This window comes from Pecten maximus, chromosome 2, assembly GCF_902652985.1.
Source record: "Pecten maximus chromosome 2, xPecMax1.1, whole genome shotgun sequence".
Lineage (NCBI taxonomy): Eukaryota > Metazoa > Mollusca > Bivalvia > Pectinida > Pectinidae > Pecten > Pecten maximus.
Genome location: NC_047016.1, coordinates 35,590,698 through 35,614,531, shown reverse-complemented (window position 1 = coordinate 35,614,531; position 23,834 = coordinate 35,590,698). Strand labels below are relative to the sequence as shown.

The 23,834-nt window shown below is 36.8% G+C and overlaps 1 protein-coding gene across 1 annotated transcript in view; it reads left to right on the top strand.

Annotated features, from left to right (window-relative positions):
- Nucleotides 1-23,834, top strand: part of LOC117321904 — a 34,727-nt gene that overhangs the window by 8,522 nt on the left and 2,371 nt on the right. The window contains exons 2-8 of the mRNA XM_033876530.1: nt 18,999-20,060; nt 20,183-20,345; nt 20,598-20,769; nt 21,173-21,282; nt 21,621-21,740; nt 22,470-22,610; nt 22,955-23,066. Coding sequence (XP_033732421.1) covers nt 18,999-20,060; nt 20,183-20,345; nt 20,598-20,769; nt 21,173-21,282; nt 21,621-21,740; nt 22,470-22,610; nt 22,955-23,066 — 1,880 coding nt within the window. The remainder of the gene's footprint in view (nt 1-18,998; nt 20,061-20,182; nt 20,346-20,597; nt 20,770-21,172; nt 21,283-21,620; nt 21,741-22,469; nt 22,611-22,954; nt 23,067-23,834) is intronic.

Genomic DNA, 23,834 nt, shown 5'->3' with positions numbered 1-23,834 from the left:
CGGGATGTTACAATAACACTGTATGTTAATGTCCCGGGATGTTACAATAACACTGTCTGTTAATGTCCCGGGATGTTACAATAACACTGTATGTTAATGTTCTGTATGTTACAATAACTCTGTATGTTAATGTCCGGGATGTTACAATAACACTGTCTGTTAATGTCCCGGGATGTTACAATAACACTGTCTGTTAATGTCCCGGGATGTTACAATAACACTGTATGTTAATGTTCTGTATGTTATAATAACACTGTATGTTAATGTCCGGGATGTTATAATAACACTGTCTGTTAATGTCCGGGATGTTACAATAACACTGTCTGTTAATGTCCCGGGATGTTATAATAACACTGTATGTTAATGTCCGGGATGTTACAATGACACTGTATGTTAATGTCCCGGGATGTTACAATAACACTGTATGTTAATGTCCGGGATGTTACAATAACACTGTATGTTAATGTCCGGGATGTTACAATAACACTGTATGTTAATGTCCGGGATGTTACAATAACACTGTCTGTTAATGTCCGGGATGTTACAATGACACTTTATGTTAATGTCCCGGGATGTTACAATAACACTGTCTGTTAATGTCCGGGATGTTACAATAACACTGTATGTTAATGTCCGGGATGTTACAATAACACTGTCTGTTAATGTCCGGGATGTTACAATGACACTTTATGTTAATGTCCCGGGATGTTACAATAACACTGTCTGTTAATGTCCCGGGATGTTACAATAACACTGTATGTTAATGTCCGGGATGTTACAATAACACTGTATGTTAATGTCCCGGGATGTTATAATAACAATGTATGTTAATGTCCGGGATGTTACAATAACACTGTCTGTTAATGTCCGGGATGTTACAATAACACTGTCTGTTAATGTCCGGGATGTTACAATGACACTGTCTGTTAATGTCCGGGATGTTATAATGACACTGTATGTTAATGTCCGGGATGTTACAATAACACTGTCTGTTAATGTCCCGGGATGTTACAATAACACTGTATGTTAATGCCCCGGGATGTTACAATAACACTGTATGTTAATGTCCCGGGATGTTACAATAACACTGTATGTTAATGTCCCGGGATTTTACAATAACACTGTATGTTAATGTCCGGGATGTTACAATGACACTGTCTGTTAATGTCCGGGATGTTACAATAACACTGTATGTTAATGTCCGGGATGTTATAATAACACTGTCTGTTAATGTCCCGGGATGTTACAATAACACTGTATGTTAATGTCCGGGATGTTACAATAACACTGTCTGTTAATGTCCCGGGATGTTACAATGACACTGTATGTTAATGTCCGGGATGTTACAATAACACTGTATGTTAATGTCCCGGGATGTTATAATAACACTGTCTGTTAATGTCCGGGATGTTATAATAACACTGTCTGTTAATGTCCCGGGATGTTACAATGACACTGTATGTTAATGTCCGGGATGTTACAATAACACTGTATGTTAATGTCCCGGGATGTTACAATGACACTGTATGTTAATGTCCGGGATGTTACAATAACACTGTATGTTAATGTCCCGGGATGTTACAATAACACTGTATGTTAATGTCCGGGATGTTATAATAACACTGTCTGTTAATGTCCCGGGATGTTACAATGACACTGTATGTTAATGTCCGGGATGTTACAATAACACTGTATGTTAATGTCCCGGGATGTTACAATAACACTGTATGTTAATGTCCGGGATGTTACAATGACACTGTCTGTTAATGTCCCGGGATGTTACAATAACACTGTATGTTAATGTCCGGGATGTTACAATAACAATGTATGTTAATGTCCGGGATGTTACAATAACACTGTCTGTTTCTGTCCGGGATGTTATAATAACACTGTATGTTAATGTCCGGGATGTTACAATAACAATGTATGTTAATGTCCGGGATGTTACAATAACACTGTATGTTAATGTCCGGGATGTTACAATAACACTGTCTGTTACTGTCCGGGATGTTATAATAACACTGTATGTTAATGTCCGGGATGTTACAATAACACTGTCTGTTAATGTCCGGGATGTTACAATAACACTGTCTGTTAATGTCCGGGATGTTACAATGACACTGTATGTTAATGTCCGGGATGTTACAATGACACTGTATGTTAATGTCCCGGGATGTTACAATAACACTGTCTGTTAATGTCCCGGGATGTTATAATAACACTGTCTGTTAATGTCCGGGATGTTACAATAACACTGTATGTTAATGTCCCGGGATGTTACAATAACACTGTCTGTTAATGTCCGGGATGTTACAATAACACTGTCTGTTAATGTCCAGGATGTTACAATAACACTGTATGTTAATGTCCGGGATGTTATAATAACACTGTATGTTAATGTCCCGGGATGTTACAATAACACTGTATGTTAATGTCCGGGATGTTACAATAACACTGTATGTTAATGCCCCGGGATGTTACAATAACACTGTCTGTTAATGTCCGGGATGTTACAATAACACTGTATGTTAGTGTCCCGGGATGTTACAATAACACTGTCTGTTAATGTCCCGGGATGTTACAATAACACTGTATGTTAATGCCCCGGGATGTTACAATAACACTGTCTGTTAATGTCCGGGATGTTACAATAACACTGTATGTTAATGTCCCGGGATGTTACAATAACACTGTCTGTTAATGTCCCGGGATATTACAATAACACTGTATGTTAATGCCCCGGGATGTTACAATAACACTGTCTGTTAATGTCCCGGGATGTTATAATAACACTGTCTGTTAATGTCCCGGGATATTACAATAACACTGTATGTTAACGTCCGGGATGTTACAATAACACTGTCTCTTAATGTCCGGGATGTTACAATAACACTGTATGTTAATGTCCGGGATGTTACAATAACACTGTATGTTAATGTCCCGGGATGTTACAATAACACTGTCTGTTAATGTCCCGGGATATTACAATAACACTGTATGTTAATGTCCGGGATGTTACTATAACACTGTATGTTATTGTCCGGGATGTTACAATAACACTGTATGTTAATGCCACGGGATGTTACAATAACACTGTCTGTTAATGTCCCGGGATGTTACAATAACACTGTATATTAATGTCCGGGATGTTACAATGACACTGTCTGTTAATGTCCCGGGATGTTATAATAACACTGTATGTTAATGTCCGGGATGTTACAATAACACTGTATGTTAATGTCCGGGATGTTACAATAACACTGTCTGTTAATGTCCGGGATGTTACAATAACACTGTATGTTAATGTCCGGGATGTTACAATAACACTGTCTGTTAATGTCCGGGATGTTACAATAACACTGTATGTTAATGTCCGGGATGTTACAATAACACTGTCTGTTAATGTCCGGGATGTTACAATAACACTGTATGTTAATGTCCGGGATGTTACAATAACACTGTCTGTTAATGTCCGGGATGTTACAATAACACTGTATGTTAATGTCCCGGGATGTTACAATGACACTGTATGTTAATGTCCGGGGATGTTACAATAACACTGTCTGTTAATGTCCCGGGATGTTACAATAACACTGTATGTTAATGTCCCGGGATGTTACAATGACACTGTATGTTAATGTCCCGGGATGTTATAATGACACTGTCTGTTAATGTCCGGGATGTTACAATAACACTGTTTATTATACCTCAGACTTGTATCACAGCTTCTGATTAGTGAAAACCATGTCACGTGATTAAAAACATTCGTTATGTCAACCACAACTTTCCAAATAATTCATTATTGACTTGCTGTCGCTTTCGAAACATCATGTCACCCTCTGAATATCATAATGTCACCCTCTCGTGAGCCCTCCAAAATCGTTATGTCACCCTCTCGTGAGCCCCAACTCGGAACTCTCTTCCGTAACGTCTTCAAAAGTAGTCGAATCAGAGAAGTTCCGAGTATTCTGCTTGACAACAACAATGGCTGCCGGCGGACGCTATCGTCTGCCAACAGAGGAGGAATTGGCGAAATTATTGCAAGAAAAGGATTCTAAAAACACCAAAAGGGTCATCAATGTGGCCGTGGATTCCTTTAGACATTTCCTATCTGCAACAGGTAGGCCTAGACCAAGGATTGTGAAAACTTCGACGTCCATACATTGAAAGTTCAACTGGGAGAATTTTATGCCGGGTCCAGAAAGACGATGGGGTACCTCTTAAAAACTTTTCTTAAAAACTGTTGATAGTAATAAATAAACTTATTGATACCAAAATTAATTCACTTATGTTTTTTTCGGTATAATAAAACAATTACTGCCCTTGTTCCGAGTTGACATGAATATTTGCCCACCCTTGAGGTGTCATGTCACCCTCGGGCTACGCCCTCGGGTGACATGACACCTCTCGGGTGGTCAAATATTCATGTCAACCCGGAACAAGGGCAATAATTGTATAATGTTAATGTCCCGGGATGTTACAATAACACCGTCTGTTAATGTCCCGGGATGTTACAATAACACTGTATGTTAATGTCCGGGATGTTACAATAACACTGTATGTTAATGTCCGGGATGTTACAATAACACTGTATGTTAATGTCCGGGATGTTACAATGACACTGTCTGTTAATGTCCCGGGATGTTACAATGACACTGTATGTTAATGTCCCGGGATGTTATAATGACACTGTCTATTAATGTCCGGGATGTTACAATAACACTGTATGTTAATGTCCGGGATGTTACAATAACACTGTATGTTAATGTCCGGGATGTTACAATAACACTGTCTGTTAATGTCCGGGATGTTACAATAACACTGTCTGTTAATGTCCGGGATGTTACAATAACACTGTATGTTAATGTCCGGGATGTTACAATAACAATGTATGTTAATGTCCGGGATGTTACAATAACACTGTATTTTAATGTCCGGGATGTTACAATAACACTGTATGTTAATGTCCCGGGATGTTACAATAACACTATATGTTAATGTCCGGGATGTTACAATAACACTGTCTGTTAATGTCCGGGATGTTATAATAACTCTGTATGTTAATGTCCGGGATGTTACAATAACACTGTCTGTTAATGTCCGGGATGTTACAATAACACTATATGTTAATGTCCGGGATGTTACAATAACACTGTCTGTTAATGTCCGGGATGTTACAATAACACTGTCTGTTAATGTCCGGGATGTTACAATAACACTATATGTTAATGTCCGGGATGTTACAATAACACTGTCTGTTAATGTCCGGGATGTTACAATAACAATGTATGTTAATGTCCGGGATGTTACAATAACACTGTCTGTTAATGTCCGGGATGTTACAATAACACTGTATGTTAATGTCCGGGATGTTACAATAACACTATATGTTAATGTCCGGGATGTTACAATAACACTGTCTGTTAATGTCCGGGGATGTTACAATAACACTGTCTGTTAATGTCCCGGGATGTTACAATAACACTGTCTGTTAATGTCCCGGGTTGTTACAATAACACTGTATGTTAATGTCCGGGATGTTACAATAACACTATATGTTAATGTCCGGGATGTTACAATAACACTGTATGTTAATGTCCGGGATGTTACAATAACACTGTCTGTTAATGTCCGGGATGTTACAATAACACTGTATGTTAATGTCCGGGATGTTACAATAACACTGTTTGTTAATGTCCGGGATGTTACAATAACACTGTATGTTAATGTCCGGGATGTTATAATAACACTGTCTGTTAATGTCCCGGGATGTTACAATAACACTGTATGTTAATGTCCGGGATGTTACAATAACACTGTATGTTAATGTCCGGGATGTTACAATAACACTGTATGTTAATGTCCGGGATGTTACAATGACACTGTATGTTAATGTCCGGGATGTTACAATAACACTGTCTGTTAATGTCCGGGGATGTTACAATAACACTGTCTGTTAATGTCCCGGGATGTTACAATAACACTGTCTGTTAATGTCCCGGGTTGTTACAATAACACTGTATTTAATGTCCGGGATGTTACAATAACACTGTATGTTAATGTCCGGGATGTTACAATAACACTGTATGTTAATGTCCGGGATGTTACAATAACACTGTATGTTAATGTCCCGGGATGTTACAATAACACTGTATGTTAATGTCCCGGGATGTTACAATAACACTGTCTGTTAATGTCCGGGATGTTACAATAACACTGTCTGTTAATGTCCGGGATGTTACAATAACACTGTATGTTAATGTCCGGGATGTTACAATAACACTGTATGTTAATGTCCGGGATGTTACAATAACACTGTATGTTAATGTCCGGGATGTTACAATAACACTGTATGTTAATGTCCGGGATGTTACAATAACACTGTATGTTAATGACACGGGATGTTACAATAACACTGTCTGTTAATGTCCGGGATGTTAAATAACACTGTATGTTAATGTCCGGGATGTTATAATAACACTGTATGTTAATGTCCCGGGATGTTACAATGACACTGTATGTTAATGTCCGGGATGTTAAATAACACTGTATGTTAATGTCCGGGATGTTACAATGACACTGTATGTTAATGTCCCGGGATGTTACAATAACACTGTATGTTATTGTCCCGGGATGTTACAATAACACTGTATGTTAATGTCCCGGGATGTTACAATAACACTGTCTGTTAATGTCCCGGGATGTTACAATAACACTGTATGTTAATGTCCGGGATGTTACAATAACACTGTATGTTAATGTCCGGGATGTTACAATAACACTGTATGTTAATGTCCGGGATGTTATAATAACACTGTCTGTTAATGTCCGGGATGTTACAATAACACTGTCTGTTAATGTCCGGGATGTTACAATAACACTGTCTGTTAATGTCCCGGGATGTTACAATAACACTGTATGTTAATGTCCCGGGATGTTACAATAACACTGTATGTTAATGTCCCGGGATGTTACAATAACACTGTATGTTAATGTCCCGGGATGTTACAATGACACTGTATGTTAATGTCCGGGATGTTACAATAACACTGTATGTTAATGTCCGGGGATGTTACAATAACACTGTATGTTAATGTCCGGGATGTTACAATGACACTGTATGTTAATGTCCGGGATGTTACAATAACACTGTATGTTAATGTCCGGGATGTTACAATAACACTGTCTGTTAATGTCCGGGATGTTATAATAACACTGTATGTTAATGTCCCGGGATGTTACAATAACACTGTATGTTAATGTCCGGGATGTTACAATAACACTGTCTGTTAATGTCGCGGGATGTTACAATGACACTGTATGTTAATGTCCCGGGATGTTACAATAACACTGTATGTTAATGTCCGGGATGTTACAATAACACTGTCTGTTAATGTCCCGGGATGTTATAATAACACTGTCTGTTAATGTCCCGGGATGTTACAATAACACTGTCTGTTAATGTCGCGGGATGTTACAATGACACTGTATGTTAATGTCCGGGATGTTACAATAACACTGTATGTTAATGTCCGGGATGTTATAATAACACTGTATGTTAATGTCGGGATGTTACAATAACACTGTATGTTAATGTCAGGGATGTTACAATGACACTGTATGTTAATGTCCGGGATGTTACAATAACACTGTATGTTAATGTCGGGATGTTACAATAACAATGTATGTTAATGTCCGGGATGTTATAATAACACTGTATGTTATTGTCCGGGATGTTACAATAACACTGTATGTTAATGTCCGGGATGTTACAATGACACTGTATGTTAATGTCCGGGATGTTACAATAACACTGTCTGTTAATGTCCGGGGATGTTACAATAACACTGTCTGTTAATGTCCCGGGATGTTACAATAACACTGTCTGTTAATGTCCCGGGTTGTTACAATAACACTGTATTTAATGTCCGGGATGTTACAATAACACTGTATGTTAATGTCCGGGATGTTACAATAACACTGTATGTTAATGTCCGGGATGTTACAATAACACTGTATGTTAATGTCCCGGGATGTTACAATAACACTGTATGTTAATGTCCCGGGATGTTACAATAACACTGTCTGTTAATGTCCGGGATGTTACAATAACACTGTCTGTTAATGTCCGGGATGTTACAATAACACTGTATGTTAATGTCCGGGATGTTACAATAACACTGTATGTTAATGTCCGGGATGTTACAATAACACTGTATGTTAATGTCCGGGATGTTACAATAACACTGTATGTTAATGTCCGGGATGTTACAATAACACTGTATGTTAATGACACGGGATGTTACAATAACACTGTCTGTTAATGTCCGGGATGTTAAATAACACTGTATGTTAATGTCCGGGATGTTATAATAACACTGTATGTTAATGTCCCGGGATGTTACAATGACACTGTATGTTAATGTCCGGGATGTTAAATAACACTGTATGTTAATGTCCGGGATGTTACAATGACACTGTATGTTAATGTCCCGGGATGTTACAATAACACTGTATGTTATTGTCCCGGGATGTTACAATAACACTGTATGTTAATGTCCCGGGATGTTACAATAACACTGTCTGTTAATGTCCCGGGATGTTACAATAACACTGTATGTTAATGTCCGGGATGTTACAATAACACTGTATGTTAATGTCCGGGATGTTACAATAACACTGTATGTTAATGTCCGGGATGTTATAATAACACTGTCTGTTAATGTCCGGGATGTTACAATAACACTGTCTGTTAATGTCCGGGATGTTACAATAACACTGTCTGTTAATGTCCCGGGATGTTACAATAACACTGTATGTTAATGTCCCGGGATGTTACAATAACACTGTATGTTAATGTCCCGGGATGTTACAATAACACTGTATGTTAATGTCCCGGGATGTTACAATAACACTGTATGTTAATGTCCGGGATGTTACAATAACACTGTATGTTAATGTCCGGGATGTTACAATAACACTGTATGTTAATGTCCGGGATGTTACAATGACACTGTATGTTAATGTCCGGGATGTTACAATAACACTGTATGTTAATGTCCGGGATGTTACAATAACACTGTCTGTTAATGTCCGGGATGTTATAATAACACTGTATGTTAATGTCCCGGGATGTTACAATAACACTGTATGTTAATGTCCGGGATGTTACAATAACACTGTCTGTTAATGTCCCGGGATGTTACAATGACACTGTATGTTAATGTCCCGGGATGTTACAATAACACTGTATGTTAATGTCCGGGATGTTACAATAACACTGTCTGTTAATGTCCCGGGATGTTATAATAACACTGTCTGTTAATGTCCCGGGATGTTACAATAACACTGTCTGTTAATGTCGCGGGATGTTACAATGACACTGTATGTTAATGTCCGGGATGTTACAATAACACTGTATGTTAATGTCCGGGATGTTATAATAACACTGTATGTTAATGTCGGGATGTTACAATAACACTGTATGTTAATGTCAGGGATGTTACAATGACACTGTATGTTAATGTCCGGGATGTTACAATAACACTGTATGTTAATGTCGGGATGTTACAATAACAATGTATGTTAATGTCCGGGATGTTATAATAACACTGTATGTTATTGTCCGGGATGTTACAATAACACTGTCTGTTAATGTCCGGGATGTTATAATAACACTGTATGTTAATGTCGGGATGTTACAATAACAATGTATGTTAATGTCCGGGATGTTATAATAACACTGTATGTTATTGTCCGGGATGTTACAATAACACTGTATGTTAATGTCAGGGATGTTACAATAACACTGTATGTTAATGTCCGGGATGTTATAATAACACTGTATGTTAATGTCCCGGGATGTTGCAATAACACTGTATGTTAATGTCCGGGATGTTACAATAACACTGTATGTTAATGTCCCGGGATGTTACAATAACACTGTATGTTAATGTCCGGGATGTTACAATAACACTGTCTGTTAATGTCCGGGATGTTACAATAACACTATATGTTAATGTCCCGGGATGTTACAATAACACTGTCTGTTAATGTCCGGGATGTTACAATAACACTGTATGTTAATGTCCCGGGATGTTACAATAACACTGTATGTTAATGTCCCGGGATGTTACAATAACACTGTATGTTAATGTCCCGGGATGTTACAATAACACTGTCTGTTACTGTCCGGGATGTTACAATAACACTGTCTGTTACTGTCCGGGATGATACAATAACACTGTATGTTAATGTCCGGGATGTTACAATAACACTGTATGTTAATGTCCGGGATGTTACAATAACACTGTATGGTAATGTCCGGGATGTTATAATAACACTGTCTGTTAATGTCCCGGGATGTTACAATAACACTGTCTGTTAATGTCCGGGATGTTACAATAACACTGTCTGTTAATGTCCCGGGATGTTACAATAACACTGTCTGTTAATGTCCGGGATGTTACAATAACACTGTTTGTTAATGTCCCGGAATGTTACAATAACACTGTATGTTAATGTCCGGGATGTTACAATAACACTGTATGTTAATGTCCGGGATGTTACAATAACACTGTCTGTTAATGTCCGGGATGTTACAATAACACTGTTTGTTAATGTCCGGGATGTTACAATAACACTGTATGTTAATGTCCGGGATGTTACAATAACACTGTATGTTAGTGTCCGGGATGTTACAATAACACTGTATGTTAATGTCCGGGATGTTACAATAACACTGTATGTTAATGTCCGGGATGTTACAATAACACTGTCTGTTAATGTCCGGGATGTTACAATAACACTGTATGTTAATGTCCGGGATGTTACAATAACAATGTATGTTAATGTCCGGGATGTTACAATAACACTGTATGTTATTGTCCGGGATGTTACAATAACACTGTATGTTAATGTCCCGGGATGTTACAATAACACTGTCTGTTAATGTCCGGGATGTTACAATAACACTGTATGTTAATGTCCGGGATGTTACAATAACACTGTATGTTAATGTCCGGGATGTTACAATAACACTGTCTGTTAATGTCCGGGATGTTACAATAACACTGTATGTTAATGTCCCGGGATGTTACAATAACACTGTATGTTAATGTCCCGGGATGTTACAATAACACTGTCTGTTAATGTCCGGGATGTTACAATAACACTGTATGTTAATGTCCCGGGATGTTACAATAACACTGTATGTTAATGTCCCGGGTTTTACAATAACACTGTCTGTTAATGTCCGGGATGTTACAATAACACTGTATGTTAATGTCCGGGATGTTACAATAACACTGTATGTTAATGTCCCTGATGTTACAATAACACTGTATGTTAATGCCCGGGATGTTACAATAACACTGTATGTTACTGTCCGGGATGTTACAATAACACTGTCTGTTACTGTCCGGGATGTTACAATAACACTGTATGTTAATGTCCGGGATGTTACAATAACACTGTATGTTAATGTCCGGGATGTTACAATAACACTGTATGGTAATGTCCGGGATGTTATAATAACACTGTCTGTTAATGTCCCGGGATGTTACAATAACACTGTCTGTTAATGTCCGGGATGTTACAATAACACTGTCTGTTAATGTCCCGGGATGTTACAATAACACTGTCTGTTAATGTCCGGGATGTTACAATAACACTGTTTGTTAATGTCCCGGGATGTTACAATAACACTGTCTGTTAATGTCCGGGATGTTACAATAACACTGTATGTTAATGTCCGGGATGTTACAATAACAATGTATGTTAATGTCCGGGATGTTACAATAACACTGTATGTTATTGTCCGGGATGTTATAATAACACTGTATGTTAATGTCCCGGGATGTTACAATAACACTGTCTGTTAATGTCCGGGATGTTACAATAACACTGTATGTTAATGTCCCGGGATGTTACAATAACACTGTCTGTTAATGTCCGGGATGTTACAATAACACTGTATGTTAATGTCCGGGATGTTACAATAACACTGTATGTTAATGTCCGGGATGTTACAATAACACTGTCTGTTAATGTCCGGGATGTTACAATAACACTGTATGTTAATGTCCCGGGATGTTACAATAACACTGTATGTTAATGTCCCGGGATGTTACAATAACACTGTCTGTTAATGTCCGGGATGTTACAATAACACTGTATGTTAATGTCCCGGGATGTTACAATAACACTGTATGTTAATGTCCCGGGTTTTACAATAACACTGTCTGTTAATGTCCGGGATGTTACAATAACACTGTATGTTAATGTCCGGGATGTTACAATAACACTGTATGTTAATGTCCCTGATGTTACAATAACACTGTATGTTAATGCCCGGGATGTTACAATAACACTGTATGTTAATGACACGGGATGTTACAATAACACTGTATGTTAATGTCCGGGATGTTACAATAACAATGTATGTTAATGTCCGGGATGTTACAATAACACTGTATTTTAATTTCCGGGATGTTACAATAACACTGTATGTTAATGTCCCGGGATGTTACAATAACACTGTATGTTAATGTCCGGGATGTTACAATAACACTGTATGTTAATGTCCCGGGATGTTACAATAACACTGTCTGTTAATGTCCGGGATGTTACAATAACACTATATGTTAATGTCCGGGATGTTACAATAACACTGTCTGTTAATGTCCGGGGATGTTACAATAACACTGTCTGTTAATGTCCCAGGAAGTTACAATAACACTGTCTGTTACTGTCCGGGATGTTACAATAACACTGTATGTTAATGTCCCGGGATGTTACAATAACACTGTCTGTTAATGTCCGGGGATGTTACAATAACACTGTCTGTTAATGTCCCGGGATGTTACAATAACACTGTCTGTTACTGTCCGGGATGTTACAATGACACTGTATGTTAATGTCCCGGGATGTTACAATGACACTGTATGTTAATGTCCCGGGATGTTACAATAACACTATATGTTAATGTCCGGGATGTTACAATAACACTGTCTGTTAATGTCCGGGGATGTTACAATAACACTGTCTGTTAATGTCCCGGGATGTTACAATAACACTGTCTGTTACTGTCCGGGATGTTACAATAACACTTTATGTTAATGTCCCGGGATGTTACAATAACACTGTCTGTTAATGTCCCGGGATGTTACAATAACACTGTCTGTTAATGTCCCGGGTTGTTACAATAACACTGTATGTTAATGTCCCGGGATGTTACAATAACACTTTATGTTAATGTCCCGGGATGTTACAATAACACTGTCTGTTAATGTCCCGGGATGTTACAATAACACTGTCTGTTAATGTCCCGGGTTGTTACAATAACACTGTATATTAATGTCCGGGATGTTACAATAACACTGTATGTTAATGTCCGGGATGTTACAATAACACTGTCTGTTAATGTCCGGGATGTTATAATAACACTGTATGTTAATGTCGGGATGTTACAATAACACTGTCTGTTAATGTCCGGGATGTTACAATAACACTGTATGTTAATGTCCGGGATGTTACAATAACACTGTCTGTTACTGTCCGGGATGTTACAATGACACTTTATGTTAATGTCCGGGATGTTACAATAACACTGTCTGTTAATGTCGCGGGATGTTACAATGACACTGTATGTTAATGTCCGGGATGTTACAATAACACTGTTTGTTAATGTCCGGGATGTTACAATAACACTGTATGTTAATGTCCGGGATGTTACAATAACACTGTCTGTTAATGTCCCGGGATGTTACAATAACACTGTATGTTAATGTCCGGGATGTTACTATAACACTGTCTGTTAATGTCCCGGGATGTTATAATAACACTGTATGTTAATGTCCGGGATGTTACAATAACACTGTTTGTTAATGTCCGGGATGTTACAATAACTCTGTATGTTAATGTCCGGGATGTTACAATAACACTGTATGTTAATGTCCCGGGATGTTACAATAACACTGTCTGTTAATGTCCGGGATGTTACAATAACACTGTCTGTTAATGTCCGGGATGTTACAATAACACTGTCTGTTAATGTCCGGGATGTTATAATAACACTGTATGTTAATGTCCGGGATGTTACAATAACACTGTTTGTTAATGTCCGGGATGTTACAATAACACTGTCTGTTAATGTCCGGGGATGTTACAATAACACTGTCTGTTAATGTCCCGGGATGTTACAATAACACTGTCTGTTAATGTCCCGGGTTGTTACAATAACACTGTATTTAATGTCCGGGATGTTACAATAACACTGTATGTTAATGTCCGGGATGTTACAATAACACTGTATGTTAATGTCCGGGATGTTACAATAACACTGTATGTTAATGTCCCGGGATGTTACAATAACACTGTATGTTAATGTCCCGGGTTTTACAATAACACTGTCTGTTAATGTCCGGGATGTTACAATAACACTGTCTGTTAATGTCCGGGATGTTACAATAACACTGTATGTTAATGTCCGGGTTGTTACAATAACACTGTATGTTAATGTCCGGGATGTTACAATAACACTGTATGTTAATGTCCGGGAAGTTACAATAACACTGTATGTTAATGTCCGGGATGTTATAATAACACTGTATGTTAATGTCCCGGGATGTTACAATGACACTGTATGTTAATGTCCCGGGATGTTACAATAACACTGTATGTTAATGTCCCGGGATGTTACAATAACACTATATGTTAATGTCCGGGATGTTACAATAACACTGTATGTTAATGTCCGGGATGTTATAGTAACACTGTCTGTTAATGTCCCGGGATGTTACAATAACACTGTATGTTAATGTCCCGGGATGTTACAATAACACTGTCTGTTAATGTCCGGGATGTTACAATAACTCTGTATGTTAAAGTCCCGGGATGTTACAATAACACTGTCTGTTAATGTCCGGGATGTTATAATAACACTGTATGTTAATGTCCCGGGATGTTACAATAACACTGTCTGTTAATGTCCGGGATGTTACAATAACACTGTATGTTAATGTCCGGGATGTTACAATGACACTTTATGTTAATGTCCGGGATGTTACAATAACACTATATGTTAATGTCCGGGGTGTTATAATAACACTGTATGTTAATGTCCGGGATGTTATAATAACACTGTCTGTTAATGTCCCGGGATGTTACAATAACACTGTATGTTAATGTCCGGGATGTTACAATAACACTGTATGTTAATGTCCGGGATGTTACAATAACACTGTATGTTAATGACACGGGATGTTACAATAACTCGGTATGTTAATGTCCGGGATGTTACAATGACACTTTATGTTAATGTCCCGAGATGTTACAATAACACTGTATGTTAATGTCCGGGATGTTACAATAACACTGTATGTTAATGTCCCGGGATGTTACAATAACACTGTATGTTAATGACACGGGATGTTACAATAACACTGTCTGTTAATGTCCGGGATGTTACAATGACACTTTATGTTAATGTCCCGGGATGTTACAATAACACTGTATGTTAATGTCCGGGATGTTACAATAACACGGTATGTTAATGTCCGGGATGTTACAATAACACTGGTGGGGGGTGGTAGTTCTACTTGATGAATTATTTTGTTTTTTCCTGGACATGTCACTTTATAAAACTCAGACACCAGTCTAATCCAATACACTGAATTCATTTGTGACATGGAACACTGCATACTTTGTTATAAATGTATATTATAATCTCAGTTATTTCATAACGGGTTCATACTTATCTTTTTTTCAATGTTATTACAACGCTGACTACAGTTCCCATATGCCTTGTTCATCCTTCTGCTCTAGGTAGTGGCTTTAGACAGATTACTTGTTCCTTCTTTGTGTATTTATTCATTTTACCGGTTTTACGTCCACTATTACGGCCTTACGGCCTTTCTGCTGACGGTTTGGTCCTCTATCTATAGCTTCCATTAACAATAAATAAAAATCACGAAATTTGATTGGCTTATAGATTGTTTGCAGATTTTTATTTATTGTTTTTAATTCATGAAGTTCTTTTTTCTGTTCGAAGTAATTGGACGTGTTTTTCATATCTCCGGGTCTGGTAGACACTGAAATTTTACCAATTAGATAAGATATAACTCATAAAACTATCGACTTTTTTTTAAAGAGTTACTTTTAATATTTCCAGCAAATAGGACCTCCGGGGTTGGGGCACTGTCGGCGTATCGCAGTTCATGGAAATACATATTGAGAATGATTGGAATTAGAAAACCAATGTTTATTAAGCAAATCTTCTAAGGACAGAATTCACGTTACCATATTGATAAACTATGATAACTAAGCCTTCTGATTAATGTGGATGGTCAACTGGCTTTAAAGTTTATTGTCGGCAACAGATTATTTCTTGAAAAAATCATACTGCTTGTTATACAATCAAAATATTTTTTTAAATAAAGAAGCGTCTTCACATTAACTTGGAGCGTTTTGTTTACTACGCCTATTGAAAACAAAGACACGTACTTCACATACAATGACATGAGTTAGTACCGCTCGACTAAGCAGGCCGTCCTATATGTTTGGTATTTAAAATGCTTAAAATTTACAATATAGTCTGCCGGGCCTAAGATAAAAAAAAATATATTTATATGTTTAAGGTGAATTATTATAGCTGTATGTAAAATACATATGTCAGTTGAAGGTTTGTCGTTTTAAATAAGATTTAAAAGAAGAATGATGATGTAGTATGTGTAAGCATGGAGTCCGTATTTGGATTTCATTCGTTCTAAGTCGTATTCATACGTACTGCGCTTAGATATCATTCGAAATCGATTACACTACGTCAACATGTGTAAACTTGATCGGATATGTTTCCATATTGACAAAAACAGGCTCGGTGTTCCGTATCAACAGTTCTTGGTGCGAGGTAGAAGTAGTTGTTGAAAAGCAAACATAGACATAATTGGTTGCATATATGAAATTTATTTATATAGATATGTTCATTTATTTACATTTTAGCAGGCTTATAAAACGAAAATATCATGCATCATATTTAACCCTTCAGTGAACTGTGACTGATAAAGAAACATGTCATGAGCTTTTCACAAAAATATAATACACAGCCATGTCATTGATATGAATCATACATGTACGACCGAGGTTTCCTGCATCTTCCAATATATAAAAGACAAACAAACGGGTTATATAATCATTCTTGTATTTGGTATGCATGTCTGGTAACCAGTCGATGAAGCTTTCGAAACGTCATCCCATAACCTTGTGTAGGACCGCCTCCTCTTATTATGTGTAGATAGATATGGCTTAATCATCAAGCTAAACCTACGTAATAAAACCACTTGTGTATACACAACTAAGCAGAAATGTGGGTTACAGATGGTTATCAGTACTCCTTAAATGTAATCTGACACCAACTGCAAGAAAATATAGACAGATTAAAAACTGTAGTTTTAGCTCAAACTATAGAGCACAATATATAAACATAGATTCCTAATGAGAATATCGAACATGATCGATCGATGAAATTAAGACATTGGCCTGTATTCATAAAACTGTACTCATTCTTAAATACACATTTTGTGCTCGGGCTCAAATATTTTTGCAATAAATCTGATATCTGAATCTACAAAGATTGAAAGAAATTTCAAAAAAGCTTATGAGATGCTATTCTCGGTATTTGGCTTTTCTATTTCATGATTTTAAGCAAGTAAAAAGAAATTGGTTAATCACAGATCTTACATTTGGGTACGAGTATGGTGCCGTGAATACGCAACCCGATGTTCCAGACGTCTAATCGTTCATTAGCTTCATCGACGCCTCCCTCCGTATAAATCTGGATCAGAACCAGGTAATGTAACGTTTTCAGAATGGGAATAATAGAAAGGAGATTTATTTCGTTAAAGAAGAAAACTACTATTATAATGCATGATAAAACTGTTTTTTTTTTTGTTTGGCTGACGATATCAAATGCTTTCAAATTCCCTCGAAATTCCTGTTAATACACGTAAATCTAAATGTGTTATTTCATCGACCTCAAACAATAATATAATGGGAAATTTGTAAAAGAATAAAGACACAAGATTAATTATACTTTGTTATTGCACATTTGTCATGATGATACTTGTTTTCTTCGAAAATATACATTTTTTGTAAGTGCTTCATAAAATTAATTGACAATCACATAATCAATGTAGCATATTTTAGCTTCTCATAATGGTAAATTTAGATGCAATTAGCCAAAGAAAGGATTTAAATGTATACCAAATCATTAGACTGGCAAGAACACAATTGCAGTCTCACACATGTTGTAATAATAAAAATCATTAAATATCATTCAACGCGTTTAAATTCATTTTTTGTATGAATTTTATAACCCCGCAAAGACGTCATGAGGTGGGTATACTTAATAAGAATTCAACTCTGTCTGTGTATAAACTCCCTGGATGTAGTTAATACACACAGTCACCGAGATTAAGCACCTCTGGTATTATTTTGACATGCCCATATTTATTGTAGTTTTCCCTGCTTACTTAATCTCGTCTCAACAGTTCATACACTATCTACCAACACCCCTCACGTAGTCCACATCCACTGAAGTTGTGCACATGTGTTTATGTTAATTCGTGTATTTTAGGACAGTTACATTTTTAAGTATCAGTTTCCTATTATGTACATGTTTATGTAAAACTTCTCATACAATTTTCATTGAAAATCATCTAGCCAGCACACATTGGGGCTATGTACCTGTACCTAATGTTTTGATTTATATATTTCCATAACCATTTACCTAGGTCTACAGACAAATTTCTTTATATAAAAAACAACTTAATGAGCAAGTGTGTGATAATCAAGGTTGACTAGGGGAGAGGGGAAGTTAGTCAGCCATTTTAGAGAGAAATCTACTTACATGTAGTGTAACCAATATAATTTGTTTCATGTTGTATAGATTTCAGGGTTTCACACATATAACTATATATGCTATTTTCACCACTATTTTACAGATACAGAATGACATTGAAACAGAATGTATAGACCGGAAAATATCATTGAAATGCATAGAATCAACGGGAGAGTTTTCAAGGGATTGGAGTGAATGGCTGGATGAGTTGGTCAATGCATCTGGAACTCCAGTCAGTAATGGTGACAGCGAATACAGTATCATAAAACATATCAGACAGATAGCGAATGACAAGAAACTATCCCGACTCTTGTTTGTCTTTACAAAGATTGACAATATTATATGTAAACCCGCACTGCAGGACAGATTCGTTAGATTTTGCCAAAGTCTCATCCGGCTTTCGGCAAACATCTTTATGTTAGTTACAAGCCAAAAGAGAATAGTATTTCCATCTTCTCTATCAGTGCGTGCAACTTTCTTAACAGCTATGACAGAATCAGAGGGAATCACTCTACTTCAAAACACAGCGCGAAAAAGTGCTCGTGATGTGATAAAACACGCCCCGGACATTGTCCGCGGTTGTTGCTATCTTCCTGGATTAATTACGGAAGCCGTAGTGTTATTAGATCATCCTCATCACGTGGTTGGTATGGATGATCTTGTTACCATAGTTCAAACCCCGGGGTCACTGATGAGAATGATTTCATTTCAAAAGCAAAAGCTACAACATTTCTTCGACCGAATGTCTGAAAACGAGAAGAATGGAGCTATGTTGCTTACACTTTTCAAGGGATCCTTTTCTAAATCAGCTGCAAATGAGATTCTTTTGTCCTCTAGAAAGGCACACGATAGTGCTAGTGTGTCTTTAGTAGAGTTATGTGATCAGTCTGTGGTGTCCAGATGCACGGATTCTGACAGATATGAAGTTCTTCCCTTTCTCAACGAGTTCCTCATAGAACAAATTCATAATGTTTCCGAGTTAAATCCAGCCCGTTTACAGTTTACGAAATTCTTCTGTAGAATATTACAGAGTGTTGAACAGAAGATCTACGTGCACGGACGTGATAAGGTGATGGGTCATCTCCATGGAGACTTCGATAATGTCCGCCAGTTGATGCAACAGACCATGCATTGTACGCAGGAAATATTCCCACTTTTGATGCAGGTTTGTTATTTTAGTTCGAAATCAAAATAATGTTGACATTCATCTAGTACAGAACGAGACATATTGTAAAAAAATATAAAACAGACCGGTGTAATCCGATTCAACACTAGTTTATTTTTCAGACTGTCGTGTCAGCCGAGGAGTTATTTACAGCATGTTTCCCTAATCGAGAGGTGAAGCTATTCTACGACAGCCTGATGGATGCGGCCTCGACATTTGGAACCGAGAGGGATAGGGCTCTTATATTCTGGCTCATGGCACAGAATAAGAATCCTTATATGAAAGGTTTCTTTACATGTATATTCTATTTTTCAAATAAATATATTTTTTAAGGCAATATGATAACTTGCCACCAATTAATATGTTAAATATACATTCGGAAGTATTAAGTAAAATATATGAAAATACGTAATTTCACGTTGAGGTTAGTACATTTTAATTGTAGTAAATAACACGAGACTAATCATTTAAAAGGAGAAAAATCGAATAATCTATAAACACTATACACTATTGACTAAGATTTGATTATCTATTTAGAAAGCCTGGATAACTCTTCATCAGATACAACAAAAAGCCTGGATGTTTTAGAACTATGTGAGGCTGCTCACAGCGTACTGCAAATCGAAGGTCCATCATATCACTTAGCAGCAATAAAGGGCTTGATGGGACAGACGTACAACAGAAGGGGCAATTTTAAAAAGGCACGCAGGTAAGTTTGCTCGCCATGTTTAACGTAAAACAACCCTAACTTAGACAAAGATTAAATGTGTTTGTCCATTATTGCCAATTATACATCGCTTTCCTTATTCATAAAGGAGCAATGTAGCCACAAATATACTCGTGAATATCGAAAAAAAATCGGACATATAAACACTTCATTCTTGTTAACAGGAATGATTCTTCCTGAAATGAATAGGGAATCTATACATCCTTTGGACACAAAATATGACTATAACTAGTATACCACTACCATGTTAAGCATGACACAACATAATTAGTTAAATAAGTAATAGCAATGTCCTTTATATTATTAATTATTTGATGTAATAATGCAGAAGTCACATAACTAGTTGGTGTTGCCAAGCATCAGTTGTTCTTGTATGCTGTTAAAGGTTGCTAATGGAGGCGCTTGATATGCTGTCTCGTTTCGAGCGATCGATGACGACCACACGAAGGGAGGTAACCCTAATGTCCCATCTAGCAATATCTGAAATGTGTTTAGGTGAGAATTTTTACCGGAACTTTATTTTTAATCCCAGTAAAATTTGACGTCGTGCAGGTATATATATTACATATGATAGTGACGGTTATTATCCTGTTACATGTATTTAGATGTAAAATACTGTGTGACATTAACAGTATGCTTGACTTCCTTCAAATGCAAAATGACAAATTCCATGCATTCGTCTTTGATATGTCGTAGATAATTTATTACAATTTTAATTTGATTGATTAAATCATTCATTTGTTCGTTTGTTTACTTTTGCCTAATTGTCTTCCTTGTTCTGTTGTAATCGATTACTTAATGTATCTTCTGTATTATATTGTATTCCTCTTCAGAAAACCATAGCAACTCAGAAAGTACTGTTGACAAGGGGATGCAGATTGCCTGTCGCGAGACTCCTTATCACCCTGCTATCGCCGTTATGCTCAACACTATGGGCCTAATATGGGAAAACTGTATGACTACAAAACAAAAAAAATATGTATATGAAAATCAGAGTTCTCTCCCGTTGAATATTAGGAACGTCTTTTCTAATGTAAAGTTTCAACATTTTATATGACAGTACACAGTTATAGTTCTAGTTTTGTGATAAGAGAGATTGTAATGTGCCCACCAGCAGGCATCAGTGCTCGTCCCAGCGTCAGTAAGAGACAATGTAACTCGACCAAATCACTGTATAGAAGACAAATGAGTGAAAAGACAAAGTGAAAATATTTAAAGTAATATACTGAATAATGAACAAATAAAACTGCATCATACAGTTGTACGTCCTTCTATGAATAAAATTTTATGTGATAGTAGTAATAACGATTCAAACTCAAGTTTCTGCGGCACTATGACACAGTTGTTAAAAGATGCCGTAAAAAAATCCTAAAATTGCAGCAAGTATACATGTATATGGCAATATGTATTATTAAAACTAGTAAATGAAACAAATTTATGCACTGCAAATAATTAAAAAAAAGTTACATCATATAAATATATATATATATACAATGTATAATATGCTTAAAGCAAGGAAATAAAACGCAAGTGTAATCAGACTAAGTGCAGAGGCGATGTACGATAGAATTTCCAAATATTGTACTTGTCAAGACAAAAGTCCTGAAGTATTTGATTAATTTTCTATAACGTTGTTAACATCATTGTTTGAATACTGAGAACATCATTTTCCAAATTATCAGCTGGGAGGAGCCAGGTCTATGCCATGAGGTATTACAAGTGGTCCCTGGAGGAGAGGCGGAAACATTCCTATTTCAGGGAGGAAAACCTCGTCCCAGCTCTCCTCAATGTGTCTTTACAACTGATTCGCACGGGGAAATTCAGTAAGTAGATTAATATATTACTGTCTACTTGTTTTTTTTATCAGCAAACAATGCTTCATTAAAAGGTAAACAGTACATTTTCCAAAACTCCTCGGTACAAGTAAAAAATGACCTTTAAGTTTTATTGGCTAATCAATATCGATGGGTTATGTACATTGTCTGTTGCCAGGTACTGACCGTAGGCCGGTGGTTTTTCTCCGGGTACTCCGGCTTTCCTCCGCCTCCAAAACCTGGCACGTCCTTAAATGACCCTGGCTGTTAATAGGACGTTACACAAAAACCAACCTAGAAAATATAGGATGTCGGTAAATCTGCTAAATCTTATCCAGTTTTCTATGTTACAGGTGCGGCAGTCAATACTCTCGAGGAGGCAATTGAAATTCGGAAACAATATGGCTGGGTTAATCACTTCACGGCGGTGACACTGTATTACATCGGGATAGTCCAAATGCAAATGTGAGGATTATGTTATATATGTATACTATATATATATATATAGTACATGTATACTGACCAATCAGTATAACGATACAAGAGTGTCATCCTAGCTATCACCCTAAAATTCATTGATTTTTTTTTCAAGTAACACATTCGTGAGTATTGTCCATCTCAATATATTTGTAAGTGTTTGACAAAAAATATTTGGTACGTCTTTCTTCGAAAATTATGTGTTTCCTTATTTGAAATATTCCTATGTAAGTTGGTCGGCAAGAGCATCTATTTAAATATTGTTTCATTATGTGAACTTATGGCAAAATTACACGACAAAATAAGAACACATGCTCAAAATAGGACAGATAAGATAGCCATGAAACGGGATAACCTAACGTCCCAGTTTTAAATACTTAATATGGAGTGTAAGTATTGTTTAACAAATGTTTTATTTGACATCAAGTGATGAGCATGTAGCTTCAAGATTGCATTAACTGCATTAATTAAGTCATGGATACATTGTGGGTATTGGTCCATAAATATGTAACAAGACGGTGTCTCCGTTAACTTTGTTACATGTACATCAAAAAGCAAATCACAATGCTGTTTTATTAATGCGCGCCACTGCATGGTGACTTGTCGTGTAATTTGGGATGTTGTTTGTTTGTTTCCCCCCGAAATCGCTGGCATTTCGTGAATTACTCAATATACTTATGAATGAGCAAATTGGTAAATTACAAACACAATAATGTTATATCTCTGTATAAATATTCCTCCGAAAAAAGTGAACGC